The sequence below is a fragment of the Camelus ferus genome, chromosome 6, assembly GCF_009834535.1.
Source record: "Camelus ferus isolate YT-003-E chromosome 6, BCGSAC_Cfer_1.0, whole genome shotgun sequence".
Taxonomy (NCBI): Eukaryota; Metazoa; Chordata; class Mammalia; order Artiodactyla; family Camelidae; genus Camelus; species Camelus ferus.
Window position 1 is genome coordinate 37,810,569 of NC_045701.1, and position 27,994 is coordinate 37,838,562.

General features: G+C 37.2%; 2 protein-coding genes and 1 pseudogene across 9 annotated transcripts in view; 1 reads left to right on the plus strand and 2 right to left on the minus strand.

Annotated features, from left to right (window-relative positions):
• The window catches only part of STRN3 (striatin 3), an 88,481-nt gene extending 80,169 nt beyond the window's left edge, over window positions 1-8,312 (minus strand). The window contains exon 1 of one of the 3 annotated variants that reach the window (XM_032481838.1): window positions 7,715-8,312. In XM_032481838.1, the coding sequence (XP_032337729.1) occupies window positions 7,715-7,996 (282 nt within the window). In that variant the 5' untranslated portion in view covers window positions 7,997-8,312. The remainder of the gene's footprint in view (window positions 1-7,714) is intronic. The other 2 variants (XM_032481839.1, XM_032481840.1) reach the window with 2 other exon arrangements.
• The window catches only part of AP4S1 (adaptor related protein complex 4 subunit sigma 1), a 38,832-nt gene continuing 17,969 nt past the window's right edge, over window positions 7,132-27,994 (plus strand). The window contains exons 1-2 of one of the 6 annotated variants that reach the window (XM_014564804.2): window positions 7,298-7,597; window positions 21,808-21,922. The gene's annotated coding sequence lies outside the window, so the exon portion shown is untranslated. Of the gene's footprint in view, window positions 7,212-7,297; window positions 7,598-21,807; window positions 21,923-27,994 lie in introns of those variants that run through there. The other 5 variants (XM_032481843.1, XM_032481841.1, XM_032481845.1 and 2 more) reach the window with 5 other exon arrangements.
• LOC116664439 lies at window positions 13,494-13,815 on the minus strand (annotated as a pseudogene).

Consider the following 27,994-nt stretch of genomic DNA (forward strand, 5'->3'; position numbering starts at 1 on the left):
GTTAGTTGCCAGGGGTTTAGACAAGGGAGGAGGGAATAGGTGGAGCACAGTGAATTTTTAAGGCAGTGAAAACACTGCTTACTATAAAGTTGGATACATGTCATTACATATTTGTCAAATCCCAAAGAATGTATAAGACAGAGAGTGAACCCTAATGTAAATCATGGACTATGGTTGATAAGGATGGGTCAGTGTTGGTTTATCAGCTATAACAAATGTACCACACTAGTGGAGCTCTTGATGGTGGGGGAGGCTTTGATGGGGGAGGGGTAATTTGGGACCAGTCTGTACTTTCAATTTTACTGTAAAATTTTACTGTAAAAATTGCTTTAAAAAATAAAGTCTATGGCGGGGTAGAAAACACATTTGCAATAAAAAATAATAAATTTGAAGGAAATGCATTTTACAAAAAAAACTTTAATAATAAAAATACATTTCAAAGTTAAAAACAAGTAATGGTGATCCTGGAATCCTCCTGCATTGCTGGTGGGGAAGTAAAATGGTACAGTCACTTTAGAAAACAGTTTGGCATGTTCCTCGAAAAGCTGAACATGACCCAGCAATTGCACTCCTAGGTGTATACCTGGGAGAACTGAAAACATCTATTCATACAAAAACTTGTGCATAAATGTTAATAACAGCATGACAGCCAGAAGTAGAAACACCCACATATCCACTAACTGACAGGCACACAAAATGTAGTATATCCATACAATAGAGTATTATTCAGCCATAATAAGGAATAAAGTACTGTTACATGCTACAACATGGATGAACCCTGAAAACAGTATCTTAAGTGAAAGAGCCAGTCACCAAAAGCCACACATTATATGATTTCATTTATATGAACTGTCCAGAATATGCAAACCCAGACATAGAAAGATTATTCTTTCTATCAGAGAAGAAAGTAGTGGTTGCCAAGGAATAGGGGGAATTGAGACTAACTGCTAATAGGTTAAACAGGGTTCCTCTGTAAGTGATGAAAATGTTTTGAGATTAGACACTGATGATGACTACCCAACATAATATACTAAAAACCACAGAAATGTACAGTTAACCCTCTGTTTCCACAGGTTCTGCATCCATGGATTCAACCGACCATGCATTAAAAATATATGGAAAAAAAATTCCAGAAAGTTCCAAAAAGCAAAACTTGAATTTGCATGTGCTGCCAACTATCTATATAGCATTTACATTATATTTACAAGTATTTACATTGTATTAGGTATTATAAGTAATCTAGAGATGATTTAAAGTATATGGAAGAATGTGAATAGGTTACATGCAAATACTACTCCATTTTATATAAGGGACTTAAGTATTCAGGGATTTTGGTACGGGAGAGGGTCGACATCCTGGAAACCAATCCTCCCACGGATGCTGAGGGACAACTGTACACTTTAAAGGGGTGAATTCTATGCTATGTGAATTATATCTCAATTTCTTAACTTTTTTAAAAAACCAAGGGTGGTCCTAATGGATAAATATTCCTACGTACATCAACAGATGCTAACATCAGGAAAGACAACCACAGTGTGCCTTCCCATGAAAGACCTCTTCACCACCTGTGCAGTAGTCTTGCCTCTCCACCCCAAAAGAGATAATAAACCAATTTAAATCAAGCCCCTAGATTCAACTAACCAAATTATAGGAGAAGCAAACAGGACAACAGAACACATTAAACTATACTACAGGAAAGCACTAAGCAAAACAAAGACTTTGCAAACCTTTATAGGACCAAAGACCTTATTTCATCAATAAAAAAGTGGCAAGGAAAAGGAAAGAAAGATGGAGAGGGTTCTAATTACAATGTGCTATTAGGATCCTGATTCAAACATTCAAAGATAACTGATAAAATTAGAAATTTGAACAATGAATATTTGATAATAACTAAGAAATTGTCCATTTGTCTTAATAATTTGGTATACAACCACAAAGCTGTCTTTTAAAGCCCTTATCATTTTAGATATATACTGTTAAGAAAGGGGCATGGATGAGGGAAACCATCACATTATTCCAGAGAATTCAGGCAGGAGGAGCATCAGAAACTAAAACAGTGGTAGTAAAGAAATGAAAAGCACAGCTTAAATCAGGGTTATTTCCTTAGGTCAATAGTTAGGCGTCAGGGACATTCTAGGCCAAAAAAATTTCTGTTTTTTTAACTAGAGGTTATTCCTCTATTCTTATAATATATATTATATATGCAAAGGAGACTATAATCCCCCCAAATTAGTAATCACTGAATGAAAACATATTTTAGGATACTGAGGCTATCTATATTAGATAGCCCTTTGAATCACTACAGTCCAGTTCACACTTCCAACAAAGTTCTTTCCTGCTTCGCAACTTCTAATGCTCTTCTTTTCAACTGGAATACCTATGGTTAGGTAATCATACTTCAGATCTAGAAGTATACTTACCTGCCTCAGGGACTTTATAAAAATTAAATGAGCTAATATATGCATTAAGAACTTAAAACAATTCTTGGCATATATAAACTGCTCAATAATTGCTTAGCTATTTATCTGATAGCTCACTATCTACATAGGTTTCCCATTACCATTTATTTTCTCAGCATCCTTTTAATTTCTAATATATCATATTTTATTATTTCTAGAGTACAAGCTCCTCCAAGGCAAGGTGGTTGTTTCATACATCTTTTATATACCCAGTATTTATATACTTAGCACAAAGTAACAGTCAAATATATTCACTGAATAATTACACTAGAATTAATAAAACTCAAAGACAACATATTTAGAAGGATCCACTAATCTCTTTAGCATCTACTGATGAGAAGGATGATGATAAATACTAACAATAACAGGGAATAAAGGAGAACGAGCAAATTAAGTGTGTTTTGTGGGGAGAAACAGCAGACATTTGAAATGAACTGAAAAGTGGATGTACTGAATTTGAAGCAGAAAAGTTAAACAGGAAGTTAGAAATATGTCTGAGATATGTGGAAGTCAAAGATATAGCAGTGACTAAGAACGTGGCCTCTAGAGGCAGCCTGCCCAGGTTTAAGTCCCAGCTGGGCTACTCCTAGTTAAATGATCTTGGACAGATTACTTAACCTCTGAACCTCGTTATTCTAGTGTTTTAAAAACAAGCAAACAAACACATTCAACAACAAAAGAAATCAATCATGCCAAACTAATTTTTTTTTAAATAATTTTTTTTGGATTAAAGGACTAAATATTGAAGCACTGGAATAACACTTAGCAAACAATTAACACTGTGTATGAAATATACAGTGAAAACAAGAGAACTAGAACTCCAAGTAACAATAACTAAGAACAAAGGAAAGGAAACATATGAAGAAAAACGGTAAGTTGACCAAAGGAAAAATAAGGAATTATAGAGTGGAGGCCAAAGAAAAGAATTTTGGGGAAGAAATTGTCAATAGTGTTAGTTAAGTGCACATGCTCTGTAACGCCTCAAGATTTGGCAATTTGAAGGTCAACCACCAAGAAAAAAAAATTTCTACAAAGTGTTCGGATAGGTGTAAGGAGAGAGAAGGGCAAAAAAAAGCAGACTATACAGCAGGATTAAGGGGTAAATGGAGAAGAGAAATCCAAATTAGTGGTCCCTAAATTATGTTTTCAAGAACTTCAAAAAGAAACAGGGAGAATATGACATAAGACTATAGACTCAAATTAAAAAATTTACTCTACAGTCACCATGATATAAAATAGGAAAACTGCATAACAGCAAAAGTTACAAAGGCTAAAACTCTCAGGATAAAAGGAATAACTTTATGAAAAAACTCTATACTGTTCTTATTTTTTGTAATTTCATAGTAGGTTTATAAAAATCTTGTAACAGAAAAGGAACCAGGATTTCCAAATCAGTATTCTAGACTACCCTGACATAAAAGATTATAAGGAAAACAGTTAAAGTTGTTTCCCATAAAGAACTATATTCAATATCCTGTGGTAACCTATAAAGAAAAAGAATATGAAAACAAACATATGTATATGTACGACTGAAACATTATGCCATACACCAGAAATTGACACAACACTGTAAACTGACTATACTTCAATAAAAGGAATGCAAATTAAAAAAAGGTTCCCCCATTAAAAATGAAGAAATCAACTTACGTCTTAGAGAAGTATCTTATAAACTTATCTTTAGGTGGCAATATCTGTCACATTATGACAGATCTATATGCCAGAGTGTGCAAAACACAAACACTAATTAAAAGTTAATATTTGTTGGAGACTTAGAAGTTTTGGGATACAAACTACAGGACTGTATTTTCTTGTTTTTTGGTTGTTTTGGGGGGGTAATTAGGTTTATTTATGTATTTATGTATTTATTCATTTATTTTAATGGAGGTACTGGGGATTGAACCCAGGACCTCATGCATGCTAAGCAAGCACTCTATCACTGAGTTATACCCTCCCCTACGTCATATTTTCTATATATTACCTATACTGTATTTTTATAGTTGGCAAACAAGCATTTTGTATATACATAAGTGCATTTATTAAATATTTACTACAGAAAAAAAATTAAAGCACATATTCTCAATATACCTAAACTACACCTGGCACATCATGGAGGCTCAATAAAACTTTTTGGAAATGTACTGACGTAGCGTATGCCACAAAATGGTAGACAAAGAATTACAAGTCAGATTCCATTTCTACAAAAAAAAAATGCCAAGATGGCAATACAACACAATGGTTTCAAGAGTGGTAGTAAGATTATAGGCTTTGGATTCAGACAAACCTTGGGTTCAAATCTCAGCTGCAATACTTTATAGCTAGCAGAGTTATTTAATCTGTTTAAGTGTCTCCTCATCTGTAAAAGAGGGATGATACCCACCTCATAAGGTTGTATGGCTGATGAAATGGTAGTTACAATTTTTAAATAATGTAAATTGCCCAAATCCCACAAATAGTCCATTTTTTTTTCCCAAGTCCTAGACCAAATCAACCCAAATGTCTTGAGGATGAGGCAGAGGCCTGCACATTTTTAATAGTTTTACAAGTAATTACGACTAGCACTCTCATTTAGGAATCACTGTCCTAGAGCCTTATTAACAAAGCTTTCCCTGAGTCCAAGGTAAGGAACTATCATAAAGATAAAACAGCTTTAAGACACGACCTTCTGGTTTAGTTCCAAGTTTCTAAGAAAGATCTTTACCCAAAATTTCTTTAACAGAGAAGAGAACCAAACTGCAAAGTTCCTATTTAAAATCCTTTCCAAAGCCAGGAAAAATATAATTCCACATTGAAATTTTACATCAAAGTAAGGTATACCTTAGCCTCTTTGTATTCATTACTAAATAATTTTAATACTGAATACTTCAAATGTATGTATAGATGCACAGTGTACCCAAGGCTGTATACAATAATGATATTCCAGTTCTTCTATGTTATCTTTCTTAAAAAATAAATTTAAGTTTATAGTTTAAATCCATTCATGCTTCACTCAAATCCCCCAATAAACTTTTTATCCAACACATACATTTTAAAATGTGTACCTCACAAGCATTCTTACTGAAGACTGAAGGCACCAAAAGCAAATTCAGTATTCCACAAGCAAACCTGAAACCCTATTAATTCTCCTAATAAAACATTTTAGAGAAACATATAGAACAAAAACACACAAACACAATCATGAACATGTCATTCCAAAAGAATCAGTGTGAAATAATTAAAATCTCTGGAAAAAAATGAACAGTAGAACCATAAAACTTCTTCAAAATAAGCATACCAAAAAAAGCTTAGAATGGGTCTATCAGAGTATGCCAATTGCAGGTAAACTGAAAACAAGCAAGAAAATGAATCTTTCTTAAAAGACTCTTGTTATTGCCAAGAAGAAAACTGAAGGGAAATCAAGGGCTAGGGCAGACAATATACACAGACGTCACTTTTGTATAGATTTTACAGATTTAGACACAAGACAGACATGTTTCAACTACTTACAACAGTGAAGCTTATGAATGACTAACTTTTGCTAACTTGAAAAGTGTTTAAATTCAAGCTTTCCTACAACAGTACAAAGGTTATAAACACTGTATCAGGGACTGGTGAAGTCTTATTTAGGTGAGCCTAAGTACCAATGCATTTATAAATGCAATTTTAAAAAATAAGTGCCTCACAGAGAATATTAAGTTTGGATATGGTGTAGTAGAAAGTTATGTACAGAACTCTATAAATCCCAGATATTCACTTATATATGTAAGTGAAAAGAAACAACAGTTTTGACTTAAGCTTTTTAAAAGTTGTATTTTAAAAAACCCAATAGAATATCAAAGCACAATTCTAAATCACTGAATTGACTAACAGGTGTTAATTTATAATTAATTTTTCAAGACTTGATAAAGTGTCAAAATACATGTTTTCTTACTTTTTAAAAATTTAACTTTACCCCACTTTGTAGAGTCAAATAAAAGTCGACTAGTTCAAAATCAAACTGAAAGAATACATATATATATATTTGTTTGAGGACACCCTTTTTAAGCTAATCCAATCTTCCTTCTTTCAACACTACATTTTCCTAACCATTCACCCTAGGCATATATGACATGTATGTCAGCGAACAATACTACTTACACTCTAAATATATACCAGTTTGAAGAACAGGTGCAGCACTATTTAGATGGAAGCTTTTTTTTCTTCTAAGCCTAAATTTGCCTTGGAAAGGGATTTAAAAATAAACACAAACACCCAAGAGTTGAACAACCTTCTTAAAAAGATGTAGCCATTCAGAATTCCAATACATAAGCCCTTTAACTACCAACACCTTCCAAAAGTTAGGTAAACCAACCTATCACAAGTTTCACCTTAAGATCGAGTCCGGCTCAATTTTGAAGGATCCCGAGGACATTTAACTTTGCTTCCTCTGCGTGAGTTAGTAATATCAGAGAAGTACGTTTTACTTCAAGCTAATATTAAATCTTTTCTTGGTCGTTTCATAAACACAGCACAGATAGTCTGCTTTGGCTTTATATGGGTAAATAAGGGGATGGCGGAGAGGGAAATCTGAGGAAGGGTACTCTAAAAAGAATTCCGTATAGAGAAGCGTTGATGAGTTAGTCACTAAGGAAGAACTCAAAGGCAATCTAAGTGACTAAGGCAGCATCCCAGGTAAGAATGTACTTAGAGTTGGCGATAGGAAATGAAAACTTCACAGGTCAGCCGCAAGCCGTTGTGCTCCGATGCAGCCCTGGAAAGAAGCGTGGCTGTCAAAGAGTAAGGGCTACCAACTCCGGGGGGGGGGGGGGGGCAGACATGCCAAATCCGAAAGGGGGGTGACCCGGGAAAAGGTGGTAAAATGCCCATCCCAGTCTCTCTCCTCGCGTTGCGCATCTCAAGAGGTACAAACAAGAGCAAGCTCAGGGCCCATCAGCCCCACGCCGGACTCTCCCACAGAGGAACTCGGCCCCAAGCCCCGGAGGCCCCGGCAGGCCGCCTCCGGAGGAGCCCCCGCAGACGCCATACTAAAAGCCAAAATGGCTGCCCCAAGGAAGCCCGCACCGCGCAGCTAGTGAGGGCTGGGTAACAAGCTTCTGCGGGAAAGGGGGAGGGGGACTCTAGGAAGAGCCGTCGCCAGGTACATCGCCCCCCGAGCCTCACAGGTAGGTTCCTCTCGGCCTCCCAAGGCCTCAAGTCCGACTGAGGAGTCCCAGCCCCACCCCCCCGGCGGGGGAACCCCGCCGCAGCAGCCGTCCCGCACACCGACCCCAGCGAGGTACCTGCAGTTCGGCCCGCTCCACCTCCCAGTGCGCCCGTTCCATCTCGAACCGAGCCCACTCGTGCTGGATGTAGTGCAGGATGCCCGGGATAGTGTACTGCTGCGGCCGGGACAGCTCGGGGCCTGCCGCGGGACCCGCTCCCTCGGCGGCCGGAGGACCCCCACCGCTCGCCGCTCCATTCCCCACTGGCGAAAGGCTCATGTTCCCCCCAGGTCCCTGCTGCTGCCGTGGAGGGGCCGCCATCCCCGGGCCGCCACCACCGCCTCCGGCGAGCTCGTCCATTGTGTGTGGGGCCCCGGCCGGGGCGCAGGGCGAGACGCCGACGGCTGGGGGAAGGGCCGGGGAGGGTGGCCCCGCGCTGGCGGCGGGGCGGAGGCCGTCTGGGAGAGGGGCGGGGAGGGGGTCTTTGCTGTATGCCTGCCGTGGGTCAGAACAGGGAGCTGCCGGCTGCCGCCATTACAGTCCCTCCTCCATCTGCCCGTCTCACTCACTCACTTTAGGGAAAGGGGGGGCCGCGGAGGGAGGGGGGAGAGGGGGCAGGGTTGGGGAGGGGATAGACGTAGGGCCGCCGCTCCCGCACAGCATGCCGGGTAGAGAACGCCGGCTGCCGCCGCTCGCCCAGTAGCCAAATAGAGTCCGGCCTCACCCTACGCAGGCGTACTGAGGACGCAGTCAGGGTTGCCGTTAGAGGCGGGGAAGGAACTCCGGCCCCGCCCCTAGGCCCGCCCTCAGACTCGCTCTGGGTGTCTGGCGGAGGGGGCCGAGCCCTGGGCCGCCGACTCCGACCTTAGAAAGTCGGCCTCTGCGTTTCCAGCAAGCCGTTTCCCTCGCTCAGTCAGCCCCTAGCGTCGTTCCCCACCCAAGGGTCTCAGCGGCGAGTCGGCCTTGGGAGCTGGGTTTTAACCTGGCTGATCGCTCTGGCCGGCCGCAGCCGGTCTCGGATTCCTGACGTTTCTTTTGCATTCCTTGCGTGTCTCAGGCAGTCCCAGAGGGTCGGGCCTGTCACTCGCTCTTTTCTCTGGTTTCTTAGCACCAGTCAGTTCTCGGGGCTTTGGGGACATTCCCTTTTGGCAAGTAGCCCAGATCCTTCCGGACGTGGCGACTGATTCCCTGTCTCCGGGCTTTGGTCCCAATTCTGTGCTCCCGGTCGCACGTCACAACTTGTTCCAATTTGCCTCCCTTCTTTCCTATTCTGGGGTGGGTTGTATTTGGGGAATTTGGGAGGGGAGCAGGAGCGATTGTTTTTTTCTGTTGGGAGAAGGGAAGATGAAAAATTTTAGATCTTGGCAGTGAGCAGAGGGAGAAAGAAAACTTTGAAGGAGACTGGTAAGACTAACAATTTGATGTTGTAGAAGTGAATGAGCTCACAAATACTGTCATTTTTAGAAGAATCTTTTGATGGAAGTAGAAAATCAGAGCATTGTGAATACAACTTACAATCATAGATGAATGGCTAAAAATGTTTTCCTGGATTGTTTGAGTGAATATAATATACATGTAAAACACAAATTTAATCTTTATGTACTTAGGTTGCCAGGAAACGTCCTTAATGAACTGGTAAGTTTCTAAATAATAATGTAGCTAATAACCATTTGGTTAAAAAATAGGAAAAGAATAATATTTAACAACATAATAAGGAAGAAAGATTAATTAATTACAGCTATGTAGGAAAATCACATATAAAATTGACTGCATTTGAAATATTTTTCTTCCCTACTACCAATTAAGTTTTCATTATGGAATATATACGACCACTCATAGTGTAGTTTCAGAGAAATTAAGTAGTACATCTTATTTTATCATGTCTGCTTTACTGTTATTACTTAATGGAGAGAGGATTGGACTTGTTACCTGTGCTGCCATGTTTTAGTTATATACGAAATGAGGTCCGAGAGCACAGCATTATTAAGTACTATTTCTCCATTTTATAGCAGCCAGTATACAACCTGCTTATTCAATCCTGTTCCTTTTTGAGGGGCCTTATAGCACATAAAAAATTGAGAAATACTATGGTGCCTCAAGACCAGTATACACCAAGAAGCATTTAGTGAGAGGGTGTGGCTGACCTCCATTACTTTGGCATCAAAAGAAGAGGAACATACACATTTATATATCCCACTGATTTGTCAAGCTTAAGTAAAGACTGGATTTATAATTCTTCTTTTTCTTTCCCACCGAACTTCAAAGAAACAAACTCTCCTCTTCTATTACCGTCATATTAAGTGGCACCACATCCAAGCCTGAGGACTGGCAGTCATTCTAATACCTTTCCTTCACTCAGCTCCCTCCTTCAGTCCTTTTCTCAGTAACATCTTTTATATCTAGTCCATTACCTTCATACATGTCTTAGTTTAAAGCTTCCCACCTCTTCTCTTCCCTGGCCTTCCACTACCACCAATGTCTGAGTCATCTTCGAAAGGCAGATCTAATCCTGCCATTCCCTTCTTAAAATATTTTAGTGATCTCTAGTTTTAGAATAAAACCCAAATTTTAGCATAACATGTAAATGTCCTTCAAATTCTGGATCTTCCTTATTGCCTAACCTACCATCATTATCATCATGGTAACCCATTCTTCTCTCCAGCTAAACTGTACCATTTTGGGTTCCTCAAATGCAAAATGTTCATTTCATTCCACAAGAATTTAACACATGCTATGTCTCATTGGCTTTCCTTCCCTTCTTTCTTAAAAACTCAGCTCAAGTATTTCTTCCTTCAAGAAGCTTTCTAGATCCCTGAAGTTTTAGACATCCTATCTTAATAGTATTCCATACTTATTTCTTAATACTTGTTACATCATGTCGTCTAAATACGTACTCCTCAGTGACAGTCATACTAAACATTGTGAAAACAAGACCTGCATACAACAGATACTGAAAATCTTTGCTACACTCATTTACTTTTTTTAAAAAATTTTTTGATTGGCTACTATTTTTCAGATTCTCTGTTAGTCCTTGGTGATCCATTGTGAACCAAACAGACAGTAATTTCTGCCTTCACAGATTTTCCAGTCTAGTTTTAGGCAAATTACTTAGTACCAATCACCCTGACTTCCTCAGTATCTTGTCCAGATCTATCTTAAAGATTTCTCTTGTGCTCCCTCTTTGAAGAGTTCCAATTGAACATGTCTACATTCACTCTAACCATGGTTTTATAAATGTCAACAATGCAATTCTAATTCATATTCTTCCCAGATCACAGTTAGTAATCTGCAGGATTGTAACCTCCTAGAGGGGCAGGACCCATGCCCCTCTTGTTAGGAACTGTACCCTCAGTGTCTGGAACAGTGAGATACTCAATAAATGTTTGATGAATAACTGAAATTCAGACTAGACTAATGTGAATATTTTTCCCTCACCTCAATTTTTTTTTTTTACTAGTTTTTGCTACTGTTGTACCAATTATCTTTTGAGGTTCAATGATCAGAACTGTTCTGAGTATTAAAAGTAAAAGACACCAAGAGTTTCTCCTCTGTTGGGAGATTATGTTTTACACTACTGACATTGTGCTTCGTGTACATGATTCTTGAGGACACTCTGCAGTGAGCGCCTAGAATCTTGTCCTCTCTAGGTAATGAGCTTTCCCAGGCTGTATTATCACTTACAACCAACCTAACTGGAATTCCCTCCCTAAACTGTGGCTGAGTCATTTCCTCTCTTCAGTCTCACCTTTGGTCATCTATGTAATGGAGATAATATAAGTCCAAACATCATGAGTTTGAGTAAAGGAATAAATGAAGTAAAAGAAAAAAAACTCACCTTTGAAAACTTCATATTTGTTCTGTCCTTTCAGCAGTCTTGTTCATCCCTCCTCCACTCCCACTGGTTCTCTCAGTTTCAATATACTGCTGATCTTCAATCATCAAAGGAGCAGCAGTTTATATTTATTTATACATGTGTGTGTAAATGCCTATATCTTTACTCAGTTTAGAATTTTAGGAATTTTTCCCATTAGCTAATCTTAGGCACCTCTGTGCTTATTCTATCTGACCAAAAAGGGAACTGTCATACTTCATGTGCATCTATTTTATCAGCAGGCTTTTAAATAAGTCGGAGTAGTTAACACTCAGATACCTTCTTCCCAATTATTGCAATACCTAGTGTACAGAGTGTTTTGACCTTGCCTTTGAGAACAATATGACTTCCTATAATTACTCACCTGAACATCGTTTCATGCCTTACGAATGAAGTACCTGACATCCTTCTAACAAAGAGCTCAAAGGGGTTCACAAACACTAATCATCTTGTTGCATCATCTGAAAAGATTGTGACAAGTATCCTTATCTCCATGAGGAAGAGAGAATGCTGAGATAAGAGTTCTTGGTCACTTCCGCAACGCTTAGTAGAATAGGAAGTGTTCCTACTCTTACATCAGTGAGTATATATGTTTATTTAGAAACAAGAAATAAAGCTTCCCTTCACAATTCTGCCTCCTACTGTCCTATCAATTGATTCAATATTACTGTCTCTGGCTCCCAAATCATTTGCACTTTTGAAATCATTTTTTAGGTAGTTTTAGGGTGATCCAGTCACTTGGGAATTACATAGTGTTTATATTTATAAATACAGAGAACAAATAAATATTAGAGCCCAGAGAAAGATCTTTGAGAAGAGTTGGCATGTGTTCAAAAACCAAAGAAGCAACTGGATAATGCAGATGGAACAGAAAATGAGGCAGCTTTGACCTGCACCGTGGTTTAGCCTGCATAATAAGATCAGATAGCTACTTCACGTTAAAGTAGTTGCCTGTGGCTAAGAAAATTGTAGAAATACATGGAGGGGTACCTGAACTATTTAAAGAGCATATGGTGTGGAAAGAAAAGGAAAAGGACCTTCACAGATTATAGAAAAATAGGCACCAAAACCTTTAGGAAACTCAGCATGCTACATAAAATTCTAGTCCAAGTTCATTCCTGAACTGTCTCCTGGGTGATATGAGTCAGAAAGCAGTAAGCTGTGATATTACTGTGTAATAACTAACTCATAGAGATGTCAAAATTGAAGGAAAAAAAAAAAAAAGATTGCCTGTAGCCAAGCCCCTTCTGAACATTGGCTAAAAGTGAGCTGGGTCTATAAACATGAGAACCAAATGACTGGAAAATGTGACTGAATGGGAAAATGCCAAAACGTTCCTAGGTAATAATTTAACAGTCTTAGAAATGTAGTTTGTCTCCTGTTGGAGCAGCAGGGGAGAATGTGCAGGAGAATGATACCAGACATGGACAAAGACACCTTGCCTGGGAAATCTATGCTAAAGATGGTGTTCTTTTTGCGAAGTGTTTTAAATTTGGCAAAAATTCACAAAAACTTACTTTTTATAGTAACACTTTTAAGATGTTAACCTTCAGCTTTGTCTTTCTATTAATAGACTAATCTAAAGTATATGACAATTACTGCACAAAAAAAGATTAAAGAATTCTTTGGAGCATTTTGAAATACTTCCTATTGCTCCATTTGTTTTACAGGCTTTAATATAGTAATCAGATATTAAAAATTGTGTTGCATATAGACCTTTTTTAACTTTTTATTTTGAATCTCAGTCATGGCAACAATAGGAAAAAAAGCCGAATGAACTGACATTTTCAACAATTATCAAGATTTTGCCCTTCTTATTTCATCTATTCCACTTTCTTTTTGTGTGAGGAATTGTTTTTGACTGTTAAAAAAGTTTAATATGAAAATGTACCCTACTCGATTTTTGTATCATAGTAAAAAGACTCTTTGGAGATGGGACGTGTGGAAGCAACTGATTTCTCTGGTGAACACAGTCTTTGTTTATACTCATTCCGAGGCTTCTAACATGATGATACTATTTCCTTGTATTACTGCCATTCCAGTATTGTTCTGTTACCTGCTAGTTGCCATCTCCACACATGCATCTAGTTTAAGATTCATAAGGGGTCAAAACCCCCAAGATTCTTTGGACTTGTCCAACATCATTTAATTTCCATGATAACTTCTTGTCCATAAATTTTTTTAACTCAGGAGGGTGAGTTGAGCCTTGCTCATGGCATCTACTCGACAAGCTCAAAGATGTTTTGGAATGGAATTTATGGCCTCCCTCAAACTCCCATGGCAGGCCCTGAGAATATTTTGAAGTAAATCCCAGACATCATATTATTTCATTGGTAAATACTTCTCTAAGTATCTTTAACAGATTAGGACTTTTTCTTTTAAATGTACCACAATACCATTATTAAACCTACAAAATTAACAGTAATTCCATTATACAGCCTAATCCCCAGTCCATAGTCATTTTCCCCCAGTTATCTCAAAAAAATTTTTTAAGAGTTGGTGATTTCAAATACTGGTTTGAAATCCAAACAAAATTCACATATTTCCTTTATCTGCTGTATCTTTAGGTCTTTTTAAATTTGTCTTCTCCTCACCCCCACATCATCATGCCATTTATTTGTTGAAAGAGGAGTTTATTTATCTTGTAGAATTTCCTACATTTGGTTGATCACATTTTTATTGTATTATTTAGGATATTCCTTTCTCCTCCATATTGCCTATAAATCAGAAGTTACATCTAGAGGATAGTTTTGATACAGGGTTTTTTTTTGGTGGGTGGAGGTAATTAGGTTTATTTATTTTTAATGGAGGTACTGGGGATTGAACCCAGGACCTCATTCATGTTAAGCGTGAGCTCTACCACTTGAGCTATATACCCTCCCCCCAGATGCAGGTTTTAATATTTGGCAAAAACATTTCTCCACTGGGGATGCAGTGTACTTCCTATTGCATCACACCAGGCAGCACATGATGTCTAGTCTCAGTTTTAGTCCTGTAATGTACTAAACTTGATCAGCCCGATCTAGTTATTGTCAGCCTTAGCTAGTGAGCTAGCAGTCTTTTAATACATAAATTGTGTTTTAGTCTCAACAGTTTTTCCTCAGCTCAGAGTCCTACAAAATAGCTTCCACCAGGGGTTACCAAGCCTTCAGGGCCCTGGATGAGACCTCTCCTCATGGGCAAAAGGGGATCCAGCGAAGCCTCTTCTGAGTGTCTGCTGTGGTACTTAGATTCCCTCCTAGGGTTCCCAATTCAAGGTGGGTGGTTGTGGGGGGAGCTTCCTTTGGATGATGACTTGGTGATTTCTGGGTTCCTTGGCTCTTGTGACTCTTGATGAGACCACATTTTCCAACCTCCTATTCTGCCAGCACAGCTGTGGTTCCCCCATGCTAATTGTTAAGGATAGTTAGTATTCTAGAGTTCCAGGGGATGTTTTTCATTTGGTTTTTGGTAAGGATGTTTCCTGTACAGTTTTGCTTTGTTTTATTTTGCTTTTTTCTGTCCTAGCTGCTCTCACTGTTTTTTTGTGAGGAAATCCTGGGAGCTCCTGAAACTGCTCTGTTACTGTTACCACTCCCTTGCTTGTATGCACTCTTGGCATTTTAAAATTTAAATTGCCTGCTAGTTGACCTAAATCTATTTATCACAGCCCTGCTATTGAAATATTTTATTTGATCTTTACTAAAGTAATTGTGACATTTTTGCTATTTAGAGATTGTGAGATACAAGTGAGTGTAAATTTAAGTGTAAAAATCCTCTGGACAATTGTTGGGCAGGCTCTTCTCAGCCAGCTTTAATCTCCTATTTACATTTTCAGCAAGGGCTGTAATATGTTGCTATACTTTATTGGGAAATACAGAAAAGCAAAAAGTACTCCTGGCAAAGGGCACCACGCAGGCCACCTGAAACCTGATCTGAACAAGAATGATACTAAATTCAGATACATGTCTGCAGGCTTGCCTTGGACAGCATTTGCTGTGTATGTTTTATTTATTGGAAGTAGAAAGGGAGATTAGCTGAACTCACTAAGAGAGGGAGTCAACTGTAAGAATTTTGGAAGTTTAGATCCTATCACAAATGTTAAACACACTGTAGTAAATGTAGTAGTGTGAGCTTTACTGTCCTTGAAGTTTTACATTAACTGATTGAGCCACTTCTCAGGCATTTTAGGCTACATGGTGAGATCAACTAAAAGTAAATCATCTGTTAGAATTGTGCGTTTTGTAATACGCTCAGGGGTCAGTATTGAAACTCCCAAAATATGCGTATTAGCCAGTGAAAGCTTTTGTTCAGAAGGTACACTGGGCAGAATTAGATTTATGATAGTGAACAGGGAGTGAAATTGTACATCTGCTGTCAGATTACAGCCGTCACTGAATTACTGGGGTCTTGAGGCAAACCTGGAGGTAAAGAGCAGTGGGTGAGAGCACAGACACTGGAGCCAGGCTAGCATGATTGGGTCCTTCCTCCCCCATTCTACTTAGTGACCTTTGGCAAGTGACTAAGTTTTCACATCTGTGAAGTTGAGATAACAGTCTCTAACTCATAAAGCTATTATGAGGATTAAATGAATGTAGGTAAAGTGCTCAGAACAGCACCTGGCTATTTGTTAAGCACTATGTAAGTGTTTTCTCTTGCTATTATTTCTCTTCCTGAATTGGTTTATTGGATCATATTAGCGCACCGTATCACAAAGGGTGAATTATGCCTTTTAGGTTATAGCAGTGGAGTTCTTTCATGACCACCATCAAACATCAGGAGCATTAATTACTCATTTGAATTAGAGTTAGTTGTGGCCATGTAACTAAACAAAAAAGGCAGATCCTGTTGGTTGAGTAAACTGATCCCCAGATTGAAGTTTAATACAGAAATTTTTCTGTTTCATTGTTTCTTTTAAAGTGATAATTGGCAAAAATAATTTGTTGTTGGAGCCATAACTTTCTAAGTGATATCCTCAGGACTCAAAAATATTAATATAGCTTTTAATAGTGTTTGATTTTAACTCAGGACACACCTTTTTTAATTAGGAAGATCTTAAATAATAATTTCTATATATAGCTGTAGTTTTATAGTATTATTTTCTTACATATATTTTAGGAAAAAATTCACATAGTTACTGATTTTTCCCCCAGGTAATGTGAGCATTAGAGTAAAAGACTTTATAATGTTGAAGTAAATTAATTGCAGATAAATTATGGAGTGATGGTTTTATAGAAACATTTTTCATAATTTGAGTATTGCACTTAAATTAAATTTATAGTCAACTTTTCTATAGACTTTATAGTTCTACAGACTTTTCTGTAAAGTAAGATTCCTCTGCATCCCAGTGAGGTTTTGTTTATTTCTTCTTTGTTTGACACAAAACTATAGGAGCCATCAGCAACTCAAATTTTACTTCTCAATTTCTTTATTTTAATTTGAATTTAAAATCTGTAACATTGCACATGACCCTGTAAGAGTCACAGGTTGCACTGGAAATCAGATGTCCAACAAGAATGAACAAAACCTAACAAGAAATACAGAAGTTAATTTGATCAAAATCCGGAACATCTTGTTTGAAATGTTTTCAATTTGAGGGGTAACTTGATGCACCATTTTATAGGAATGGGAGCTAGTATATAGTAATCCTCATTCTCTACTTGAATTCCTCCTTATTGACACATTGTAACATCACAATAGCAAGTCCTGGGAAGGTCCCATCCATAAGACCCTTAGATGTCTGATCCCTGCTGCCTCGTCTCTAAAATTAAACTATTGGATATCTTTGTTAATCCAAAACTTTGGTGAAGATTTTTAGCCGCTAAGCACAAATATTTAATTCATATGGCTAACTTTAACTGAACAATTTAGAATAAGATTACCCACCAGAAGTGTTTCTTCACTATTTCTAACCATGTCCACATTTAGTCCAAGTCAACTTTTAATTCCCTATTTTAATGCTATTTTAAATTTCAAAATAAGTTACCCTTGACATTAAAACCAAAAAGAAGGTAATTTTAGAAGAAAATTTTGATTTTGATTTTGAAAGATACCCATTGTTATCTTCATTGTGTGTAGTAATGGGAAGGTTGAGTCCAGTTACTTACCCTAAAGCAGCACAGCTTTTCTACGCTAAGATGACTCGTATGAACTCTAGCGATTAATAGTTTGTATCTTTAAACTGCACACCTCCCACCACCACCAGGTCTGATAATCATCACCTCTCTGGCAAATGACTGATAGACAATCTATTCTCAATCCCTCCACCCTCCACTCTACACACACACACACACACACACACACACTCACACATGACTAACGAACAAAAATAAAACAAGTACTTTCAAACAGACAATGTAATGATCTATTTATAGTATATAAATTCCTCATCCTCAGTTTTTGAAATATGACGTTTCTCCCCTGCTTCAATTGTATTGCAGTAAAGACCTTAAAAATTCTTCAATTCACTAATTTAGGATAGAAAGTCTGATACTTGATGTTCATCTCCAAAAATGCAACATCTATACTTTTCAGTAAAACTTCTAACTTGTCTTTGCTTTTATTTATGTATGTGTTTTAAATGGGTATAACGTAATATCTTGTTGTGGTTTTAATTTGCATTTTCCTAAGGATTAATAATGTTGATGTACAAATAACCTTACTTATATGAATTTGTATCATACCTTAAAGCAGAATTTGGTGAGACTTTTTGATCAGTTTACCAAAATGACTTTAGATAAAGATCTGAGGGTCACATGAAGGTTTAGAAAGTTTTCAAATATACTGCTAGAAAAACGGTAGACAGGACTATTAAGGTTTATTCTCAAAGTGTTTTCATAATTTTTCCACAAAATTGGTAGCTTCAGGATTCCTACAAATCCTGCTTTTGATTTGAATTTAACATTTTTAATGTTTTAATTATTCTTAAACTATTCAAGTAAAATAAGCAGCACATATACAAATGTGTTTAATGTGAAATTAATCAAATGTGGCTGAAATATTTCTTGAGTGACCCAAGGATTGAACAGAAAGTAAAAGTCTCAGCTGAAGCTACTGAAAAATGTATTCTGAATCATAAAGAAGAAATACAGAGAGAGAGATGGGGAGCAGGAAGGAGAAAGGATGGAAGGAAAGGCAGGTGGGTGACAGGTTTCTTGAAGTCAGATTTCAGTATCTTAGAACATCAGTAGGGAGAATCTGCAACCTACACTGGGGAGAAGGATGAGGAGGGAAGACAGGGAATCTGTTGAGTGCTTTATATTTCCTTTATCTCTTTTAGTTCCTGTGAAGCAGCTGTCATTATTCCCAGATGACAGATGAGAAAACTGAATTATTGTAGGATTCTACTAAATTCAGAAGCAAAGAAACAAAACTGTTTTAGTGTATAAAAAAAGAATGCATAACATATTACAGACTCTGAGGGAGGAGCTCCAAATTAGGTGCAAATCTGCTACTGACGAGTATTATTTCCTCTTACTTAAGGATGGAGAGATTTAGAAACAGCTGAATAACTCTGAGGCCCATGGAATGAATCAATCTGGTGTGGCAGTTGCTGTTTCCATGTTTCCTGGATTAGGCCATACTGATTAGAGGTTCTCAGCACATCCATTTTGAAAGACAGTACATATTTTAAAGAGTGTGGCATTTAGAAATGCCACAATAAATGAAACAATAGCTTCATTATTCAAAGTAAACATTTATGTTTCAGTTGGATAATTTTGTAAAATTATGTAATGCAGTTTAGTATTTTTAAAACAAACTCTGTGTGTGTGTATGACACAAAAAGTAACACATCTCTTAAAACTTGGGAAAGAAAGCAAAAATAGAGAATAAAAATTGTCCCTAATCCTACCATCCCCATTTAAGCAAAATACATTTTTGTATAACTCCTTCTGTTTCTGCTTATTGTAGAGGCTCTGAACTTTGTATAATGTACATGTACAGTGAGTTTTTGTAAATTTGCAAAGTTATGCAAATAAATCCAGTGTTAGAAGATTTTCATTATCCCAAAGAGAACCCCCATCAGCGTTTTCCCCCAAATCTCTCTCTCCTGGCCCTAACTATTAATATATTTTCTATCTCTATAGATTAGCCTTCTCTGTACATTTCTTATTAATAGAATCATGCAATAGGTATTATTTTGCATCTGCCTTCTTTTAACATAATATTTTAAAAGTTTACCCATTTTGTAGCATATAGCAGTATTTTCTTCTCATTTATTGCTGAATAGTTTTCCATTGTATGTAGATGTACCACCTTTTTTTAAGTCCATTCATTATCTAGTAGACATTTGTTTCATTTCTGCTTTTTGTTTATTAAGAGTAATGCTTTTATGAACATTCATGTACAAGTCATTTTTGTGGACTTTCTCTTCTCTATATATTTAGAAGTAGAGGAAGGCATAAGCTCAGTGATAGAGCCCATGCCTAGCATGCATGAGGGGCTGGGTTCAATCCCCAGTACTGCCATTAAAATAAGTAAATAAATAAATAAACCTAATTACCAACTGCTCCCTCCCCCCCCAAAAAAGAAAAACCAAACAAAAGAAGTAGAATTGCTGGATAATATGGTAAATTTATCTTTAACTTTTTAAGAAACTGCCAAATTGTTTTCCAAAGTGGCTGTAACATTTGCATTCCCACCAGCACTGTATGAGTGTTCCAGTGTCTTCACATCCTGGCCAGCACTTGTTATTTACTGCATTTTTGATTATAGCCATTCAAGTGGGTGTGAAGTGTGTCTTGTGGTTTTAATTTTCATTTTCCTAAGGATTAATGATGTTGAACATCTTTTCATGTGCTTACTAGCCATTCACATATCCTCTTTGTTCAAATGTATTTTCAGATCCATTGTTCATTTTTTAATTGTGATGCATATCTTCCTATTAAGTCTTTTATATATTCTGGATGCAAGTCCTTTATCAGATCTATGATTTGCAAATAATTTCTCCCAGTCTGTGATTTTTCATTTTCTTAATGTGTCTTTTAAGGTGCAAGTTTTTCAATCTGAAAAAAAAAAAACAAAACTTTTTCAATTTGATAAAATCCAGTTTATCATTTTTTTTTTCCTGTTGTGGATTGTGCTTTTAGTCTTAAATCTGTTTTTTCTAAAAGTTTTGTAGTTTTACCTCTTACCTTTAGGTCTATGATCTATCTTGAGTTAATTTTTGTGTATGGTGTGACATAGAGGTCTAAATACATTGTTGTAATTTCTTGAGGGGAAATGAAACATTCTCGTCAGCTACTGGTAAATCCTTGACAAAAGAATGATTCACTGCCTCCTGGAAATGTCATTGCATTCCAATACAAGAGCAACTTTGAGAGAGACCACCTGGGGCCATGAGGGTGGGGCTGCTACACCAGCCAGCCAGATCAGCTGGACAAACCTGAGAATCTGGGGTGACATGTCAAACCCGATTGCCCTCTCATGACCAGAGGAAAGAAATCCATAATACCTGCGTTTCTGTTTACTCTGTTCCCTTACTGTCTTGTACCTAGTAAGCATTCAGTTGGTGTTATTTGATATAATTTGATATGCAGAAAGGTGAACTTCATGATCTTGTAGGTGTGTACTTAAATGAACAACACTTTGATGCCTCTGAGTATGGTCCCTGCCCCAGAGCAATGAATCAGATTTTTTATTTTAATACTCTCTGTAAATGATTTATGTGCTCATTAAGTTTGATTAGCACTGGTTTGTAGTAGAACAAACTACAGCCTGCAGACCAAATCCAGTTGGTGACTATTTTTGTAAGTAAAGTTTTATTGGAACACAGCTGCATCCATTTCTTTATGTATTATTTGCATCATGTGTGGCTGCTTTCATCCTGCAGTGGCGGAGTGGTTGAGTAGTTGAGAAAGGGACCACGTGGCCCCCAAAGCCTAAAATATTACCTGGCCCTTTTCAGAAAAACTTTGCCAACTCCTGGATCTGAGAAAAAAAAGTTCCCAAATGGTGATAACGTGGTAGAAAGATGTGGTTCAAGATGTTATCTGGGTCAAAACAGAGCCTGACAAAAGGATAGACTAAGCCACTTACAGAACGTATACATTTAAACACATATGTACACCTCATCTGGTAAAATTAGCATGACTCTTAGCTAAAAGAAAATAAGAAAGACTGAAGTATAATCAGTGAGAATGTTAATAAAAATGAACCTCATACCTAAAAATCTGTATTATAGTGATAATTAAGATGCTTAAGCATCTTATATAACCAAATATAACTAAATACACACCAACAAACTCTCTTCACTTGGATAGAAATATTTATACATCTCTTTTTTTATTTTAATACACTTTTTATTTGGAATAATTTTTAGATTTGTAAAAGAGTTGCAAAGATAGTACAGAGGATTTCTGAATACCCTCACCCACCTCCCCTAACGTGACCGTCTCACATTACCGTGGTACATGTGTCAACTCTGAAAAAACAACGTGAGTAGCATTATTATTAACTAAACTCAGACTATTCACAGTTTTTCATTCATGTCCATTTCTGTTCTATGGTCTCCTACAGGACACCATGGCATGTGATCATCACTGTCTCCTTTATCTTCTCTGACCTGTGATAGTTTCTCTTGCTTTCCTTGTTTTTCATGACTTTGACAGTTTGGCCAGATATTTTTTAGAATGTCCTTTAATATGGGTTTGCCTAATGTATTTTCTCATGATTAGAATGAGTGAAGTACCCTTCTCATCATGTCCTATCAGGGGGACATGACATCATTGATCTTCACCGGGTTAAGGTGGTGTGTGCCAGGTTTTGTGTTGTGAAGTTACTATTTTCCATTCCCATCCTCTGTCCTTTGGAAGTGAGTCACTAGGTTCAGCTAACCCTCACATGTATGGGGGGGATTGAGATTTCCCTCCTGGAGGAGAGAGTATCAATATATATATTTGGGATGCTTCTGCCCCATTTATTTATTTGCTTGTTTGTTTATTCAATCATGTAGTTATATCAGTATGTACTAATGTATATTTTATATTTTCCATTATAATCCAGTACTATGTTATTTATTGTTCAGCTCTTTCTGGCTTTGGCTATTGGGAGCTCTTCCAGATTGTCTGGTCTGTCTGTCACTTTTTAACAGCTTTATCGTGGTAAAATTTGTATACCATAAACTTCACCCATTTAAAGAGCACAATTTAATGGCTTTTATATACTCACGTATTTGTGCAACCATCACCACAACCCCACATTTCTTAGACCTTACCCTCCAACCCCATCCTCTGGCAACTCTTTATCAGTTTTCTATGTCTATAGATTTGCCTATGTTTGACACTTCATATAAATGGAGTCATATAACATGTCATCCTTGTGACTAGCTTCTTTCACTTAACAGTGTTTTCAAAGTTCATCTGTTTGGTCTCTTTTTCTTTTTGTTTGTTTATTTGTTTGTTTCTTGTTTTTGCATGATTTCTGTCTGGTCTCTTTTTATTCGGATGTTCCTTCTACACAGTTGTAATCCATGTGGATAAATTTTGTGTTCTGATCTGGTGACTTAACATTATTTAACTTACATTTTTCCATTCTTTTCATGCTCTGCATATTTTTTAAATGGTTAAATGACCTCAACTTGGTGTTCATCTAACTTTGTTCTAAGTTTGTAGTGTCTGGGCTTTTTTCATTTTTCACTATTATAGATAATGTTGCTATTAACATTTTCATGCATATGGACTTTTTTTTTTTTTTTTACATATGGACTTTTAATTATATTTTAGGGTAGAGTCCCAAGACTGAAGTGCTTGAGCTAAAAAGTAGAATCATTTTCCTAATTTTTTCTTGCTTGCTACCAGGTTACACTGTAGAAAATTTATAACAAATTAAGGGACCACTAACAATATATACATATACATATCTGTTTCCTTATACAGACTTACCTACTTTTTTTCTAGTTTAATACACATAAAGGGAGGAAATGAAAGAAGTCAGCATACTTTATTTAATCTTTGCCACCACTGTGTAAGTTAGCTGTTACTCCCAATTGACAGTGCAAGAGCTGAGTGCCAAAGGCCCTTGGAGTTACAGCCAAAGGGCAGATACCAAAGGTCAAGTTGTGAAAGACTGCAGAAATCCAAACCATTTCATTAAGAACTGAGCCCAGAGAAGGATTGGAAGCCAAGGCACTGAATCAAGGGGACAAAGACCCAGGGAAGCCTGAGCTAAATTGGTTCAACAGGAGGTCCTTTTGATGAATTCCAGAATACATCTCCTTAGTGCCCTTTTATAGGATCCAGCCAGAGCTTTGTATGTGGACCAGGTTCATTTAAAGGTACCAGGAGAGGACAGACACTAACTAAACTAGCCTCTTGACATTTTAGAGTTTATCGATCACATTTATGTTTAAAAAATAAAGTTGCTACAGATGTATGCATATTTACATGTAAATGTATAGGAAAGGTCTAGAAGGATATGCACTGAACATATTTAAAAACATTCGTTAAATCTTTAGTAGGATGAACAGGATTTGTGCCAGGAGTTGGGGTACCAGAGCATTTTATAAGTCCACTCTGTTTGAATACTTAGGTAATTTTTTTTAAAGGAGTATTTATTGCTTAAAAAAAAAAACCTTTCATTCTTACAACAAACATTTATCAGATGCTCACTATATACTAGGCACTGTGCAATTATCTGAAGTAAGATATAGACCCTACCCAGAAGTTCATTGGCTAGTATAGTATCTTTCAAACTTTGGGTCACAGTCCTCTAGCAGAATCTGAAATGAAAAACCAGTGGGTTATTTTGGATTATAATCCAAAGTATAAAATAAAATATCCATGAGTCCATACTGATATAAATAGTTGAATAAATAAATAAATAATGGGGTAGAGGAGACAGATCTCCTGTGCAGCAGAATTTCAAATAATTTTATGTAGATACTCCTACCTCAAGGAAACTGAACATAATCCCCTACCCCTTAAATGTAGGCTACACATAATTAGTTTCTTCCAAAGGTTACAATATAGAAAGGGAGGGAAGAAGAGTAATTTCACAGTAAAGAAACCTGACCAAAACTACCTCATCCGGGTGACCAAGGTTAGAATCAGCAGTGATAAGTCATGCTGATAGTATGTGCCCTTGAAACGATGTGATGAAAATGGCGCTTGACCTCTGTTGTCTTCTTCCCAGAAACCCATAAACCAGTCTAATCATGAGAAAAACATACAAATCCCAGTAGAGGGACATTTTATAAAATACCTGATTAGTGTTCTTTAAAACTGTCAAAGTCATCAAAAACAAGGGAAGTGTGAGAAACTATCAGAGCCAAGTGAATGTCTCCAAGGACACGTGATGGTTATATGTAATGTGGTATCTTAGACTGGCTCCTATAACTGAAGAAGAACGTTTGGTAAAATGTAAGGAAATCTGAATAAAGTATAGTCTTCAGTTAACAATAAGGTGTTAAATCATTAATTGTAACATATGTACAATACTAAGATACTGATAATAGGGGAAAATGGGTGTGGAGTATATGAGAACACTATACTGTCTTTGCAGTTTTTTCTATAAATCTAAAACTGTTCTAAAAACTAAAATCTACGAGTTTTTAAAAAATCAGTGGGCCAAAACTAGCATTTTCCTTCAGTATTTTATTATGACGATTTTTAAATATACTGCAACATTGAGAAGAACTTCACATTGAATTCCCATATACTCATCACCTAGATTCTACCAATAATGTTTTACTATGTAGTAGCCCATCCCTCAGTATCTGTGGAGAATTGGTTCCAGGACCCCCACAGATACCAAAATCCATGGATGCTAAAGTCCCTAATGTAAAGTGGTGTAGTATTTGCATATAATCTGCACACATCCTTCCCTATGTGTTGAAATAATTTAAAGTAAGGTAGAGATAACTCTAGACTACTTATACCTAATACATACCTAATAATGTAAATGCTATGTAAATAGTTGCCAGTGAACAGCATATTCAAGTTTTGCTTTTTGGAATTTCTGAAATTTTTTTCCAAATTTTTTCAATCTGTGGTTGGTTGAATCCGTGGATGCAAATCCCACAGATCTGGAGGGCCAACTGTACTTTATCATACATCTAACCATCCATCCATCCGTCTACCCATCCATTAATTTATCTTAGTTTTCTGGTGCATTTCAAAGTAAATTATAAACATCAGTACATTTCCCCCAAATACTAATGTATATCATTAACTAGAATATTAATTTATTTTTATGTAAATTTTATATATGATAAATGCATGAATCAATGTACATTTGGTGACTTTTGAAAAATCTGTACACCTGTGTAACCCTTCACAATGGCAGTTTTTACAAAATGAAAGGTCATAGAAAATGCTAGAGTACCAAACATAAAGTATGGCAGGTATTATTTTATGAACTTATTTTCAGATATGTATGTACCTGTATACTGGGTCACCATGTAAAATATATCACAATGTAAAACACATCACCGTAAAAAAGTGAAAATCACTGTCTGGTAGGTGAGCTAGGAATGTAATCAAATAATGATTACTCAGGGTGACAGGTTTTTAAGATACAGTGATAGGTTCAAAGAAAGGATAGCCAACTTTTTGTGTTTAGAAAGAGGGATTGGGATAGGCAGGAAAGGCTTCTCTGAAGAAAAGGTGATAGATATATTATCATAATGACATGGGCTGACGCTTGCTTAGCCCTCATTTCATGCCAACTGCTAAACACTGTCCCAAGAACATTACATATACTAACTCCTCTACTCTTCTAGAAGGTAAGTACTGATACCATTCCCATTGTACCTCAGACTGAGTACAGAAAGATTAAGTAATTTGCCCAGGATCATAGGGCTAATGAGTAGTAGAGCCAAACACAGTCAAGGTCTAGTTCATACTTTTGACTACTACACTCTATGAGTACTATAATTTCCTTGGTGGAAATTTGCTTTTTAACTGGGGGGATTTTATTTCAGTCACTTTCATGGGGCCAAAAAAGAAGTTTTCTCTGATATCAGCTGTTTGTGTGTGTGTGTGTGTGTGTGTGTGTGTGTGTGTGTTTTACAACATTACGATTCTGGAGTACGTAAAAATCATTTAGAGCTAGAAAGGATATTAGCCATCATCAGATACCATTTACATTTCTAGAAACTTCATGCTCTACTGTTTTCATGTAGTCAATGGTTTGGCATTTTCCAAATTAATTGTGCGGCAGCATTAGAAAAGATAATATTGAATTGGCCATTCCCAAAGCTACCAGAAGTTGATGCTTATTAGACTTAAACGAACATTTAATGACACCACTACACTGAGTAAGGCAGAAACAATGTGATGGATTAAAGACAGCATTATATTATGAGTCAGGAGACAAGAATTCAGGACTTCACTCTACATCTCAGATTACCGGTTTTCCCATCTGCAGTATGAAGGGAGTGCACATCAGAGATGACAGAGACAAGGTGCGTATGTTACCACACCCTACCTCCCAACCCACAACTGACATTACTAATTATTCATGGCATCGTTTTGTTCTGAACCTGAAAGCAGCTTCAGAATCCTGCCCAACACAGTGCTCAAAGCAGTTAGTACAGTTAACCACAGCTGACACCCAAGTTGAAATCTATTTGTCATCTTTGGATGTGACAACCTATAAAGACTCTTCCAGCTCCAACTCCCAGAAATACACCATTAGAAATATGAAAACTGTGCCCAGTTCAGCATCTACTTCAGTCTTCCAGTCTCTCTTTTCTCTAAGCGTTACATTTACACCATGTAGGGTGCTGGGATGTTGATTTGTTCGTATTCTCCAGTGACTCCACCAGCCTCGCCAGCCTCAGCCTTTAGGCATCCTAGCACCCTTTGTGTAATGCCAGTGAAGTTTCCTTTCTTTATTCTTCCTTGATTTTTCATGCACATTCACACAAGTTCTTGGGTGTGGAATCGCCTAATTTGCAGTCAAAATATCTTCCCCAACCTGTGTGTTGTTGAATGTAAAGAGTTTATTAACAGAGGAAGTTCATACCTGCTCCCTGACCACTCCCAGTGCTTGTTTAAGCATATTCCTTCTTATTGCCCTACCTCAGTTTTATTTATTTGATCTCACTCCTCCCCAATAATTAGTAATCAGGATAGGTGCTTAAGGCATTCATCTTCATTTCTCAAACATGTACCTGTCTCTGAGCCTCCACATTGTATATTTTGCTGTTGTGTATTTTATAACAGAAATAGTTTACAGTTTTGCTTCTTCACTTGATTACACTATGTAATCCTATTGTTATAAATTGTGTAATCGTTCATGAGAATGCAAAAAGAAATGATGTATTCAGGTCTTCAGATGCCTTCAGTACTATTTTCAAGACTTGCATCCTAATGAGAATCAGTTCAGCACGTCCTTGTTTGTCATCCTTGCTCTTGAGGTCAGTGGGAAGGAACGCTGTGCTTGTAAGGTGGAAACCAATTTGAGCCCTTGGTGTAGCATCTCATTGGGATCATTTTACATCTCATTTTACCACTTAATGCGACCAGGGCATTTAAAGGCAAAGATTTGGCCATGGGTACCTTTGA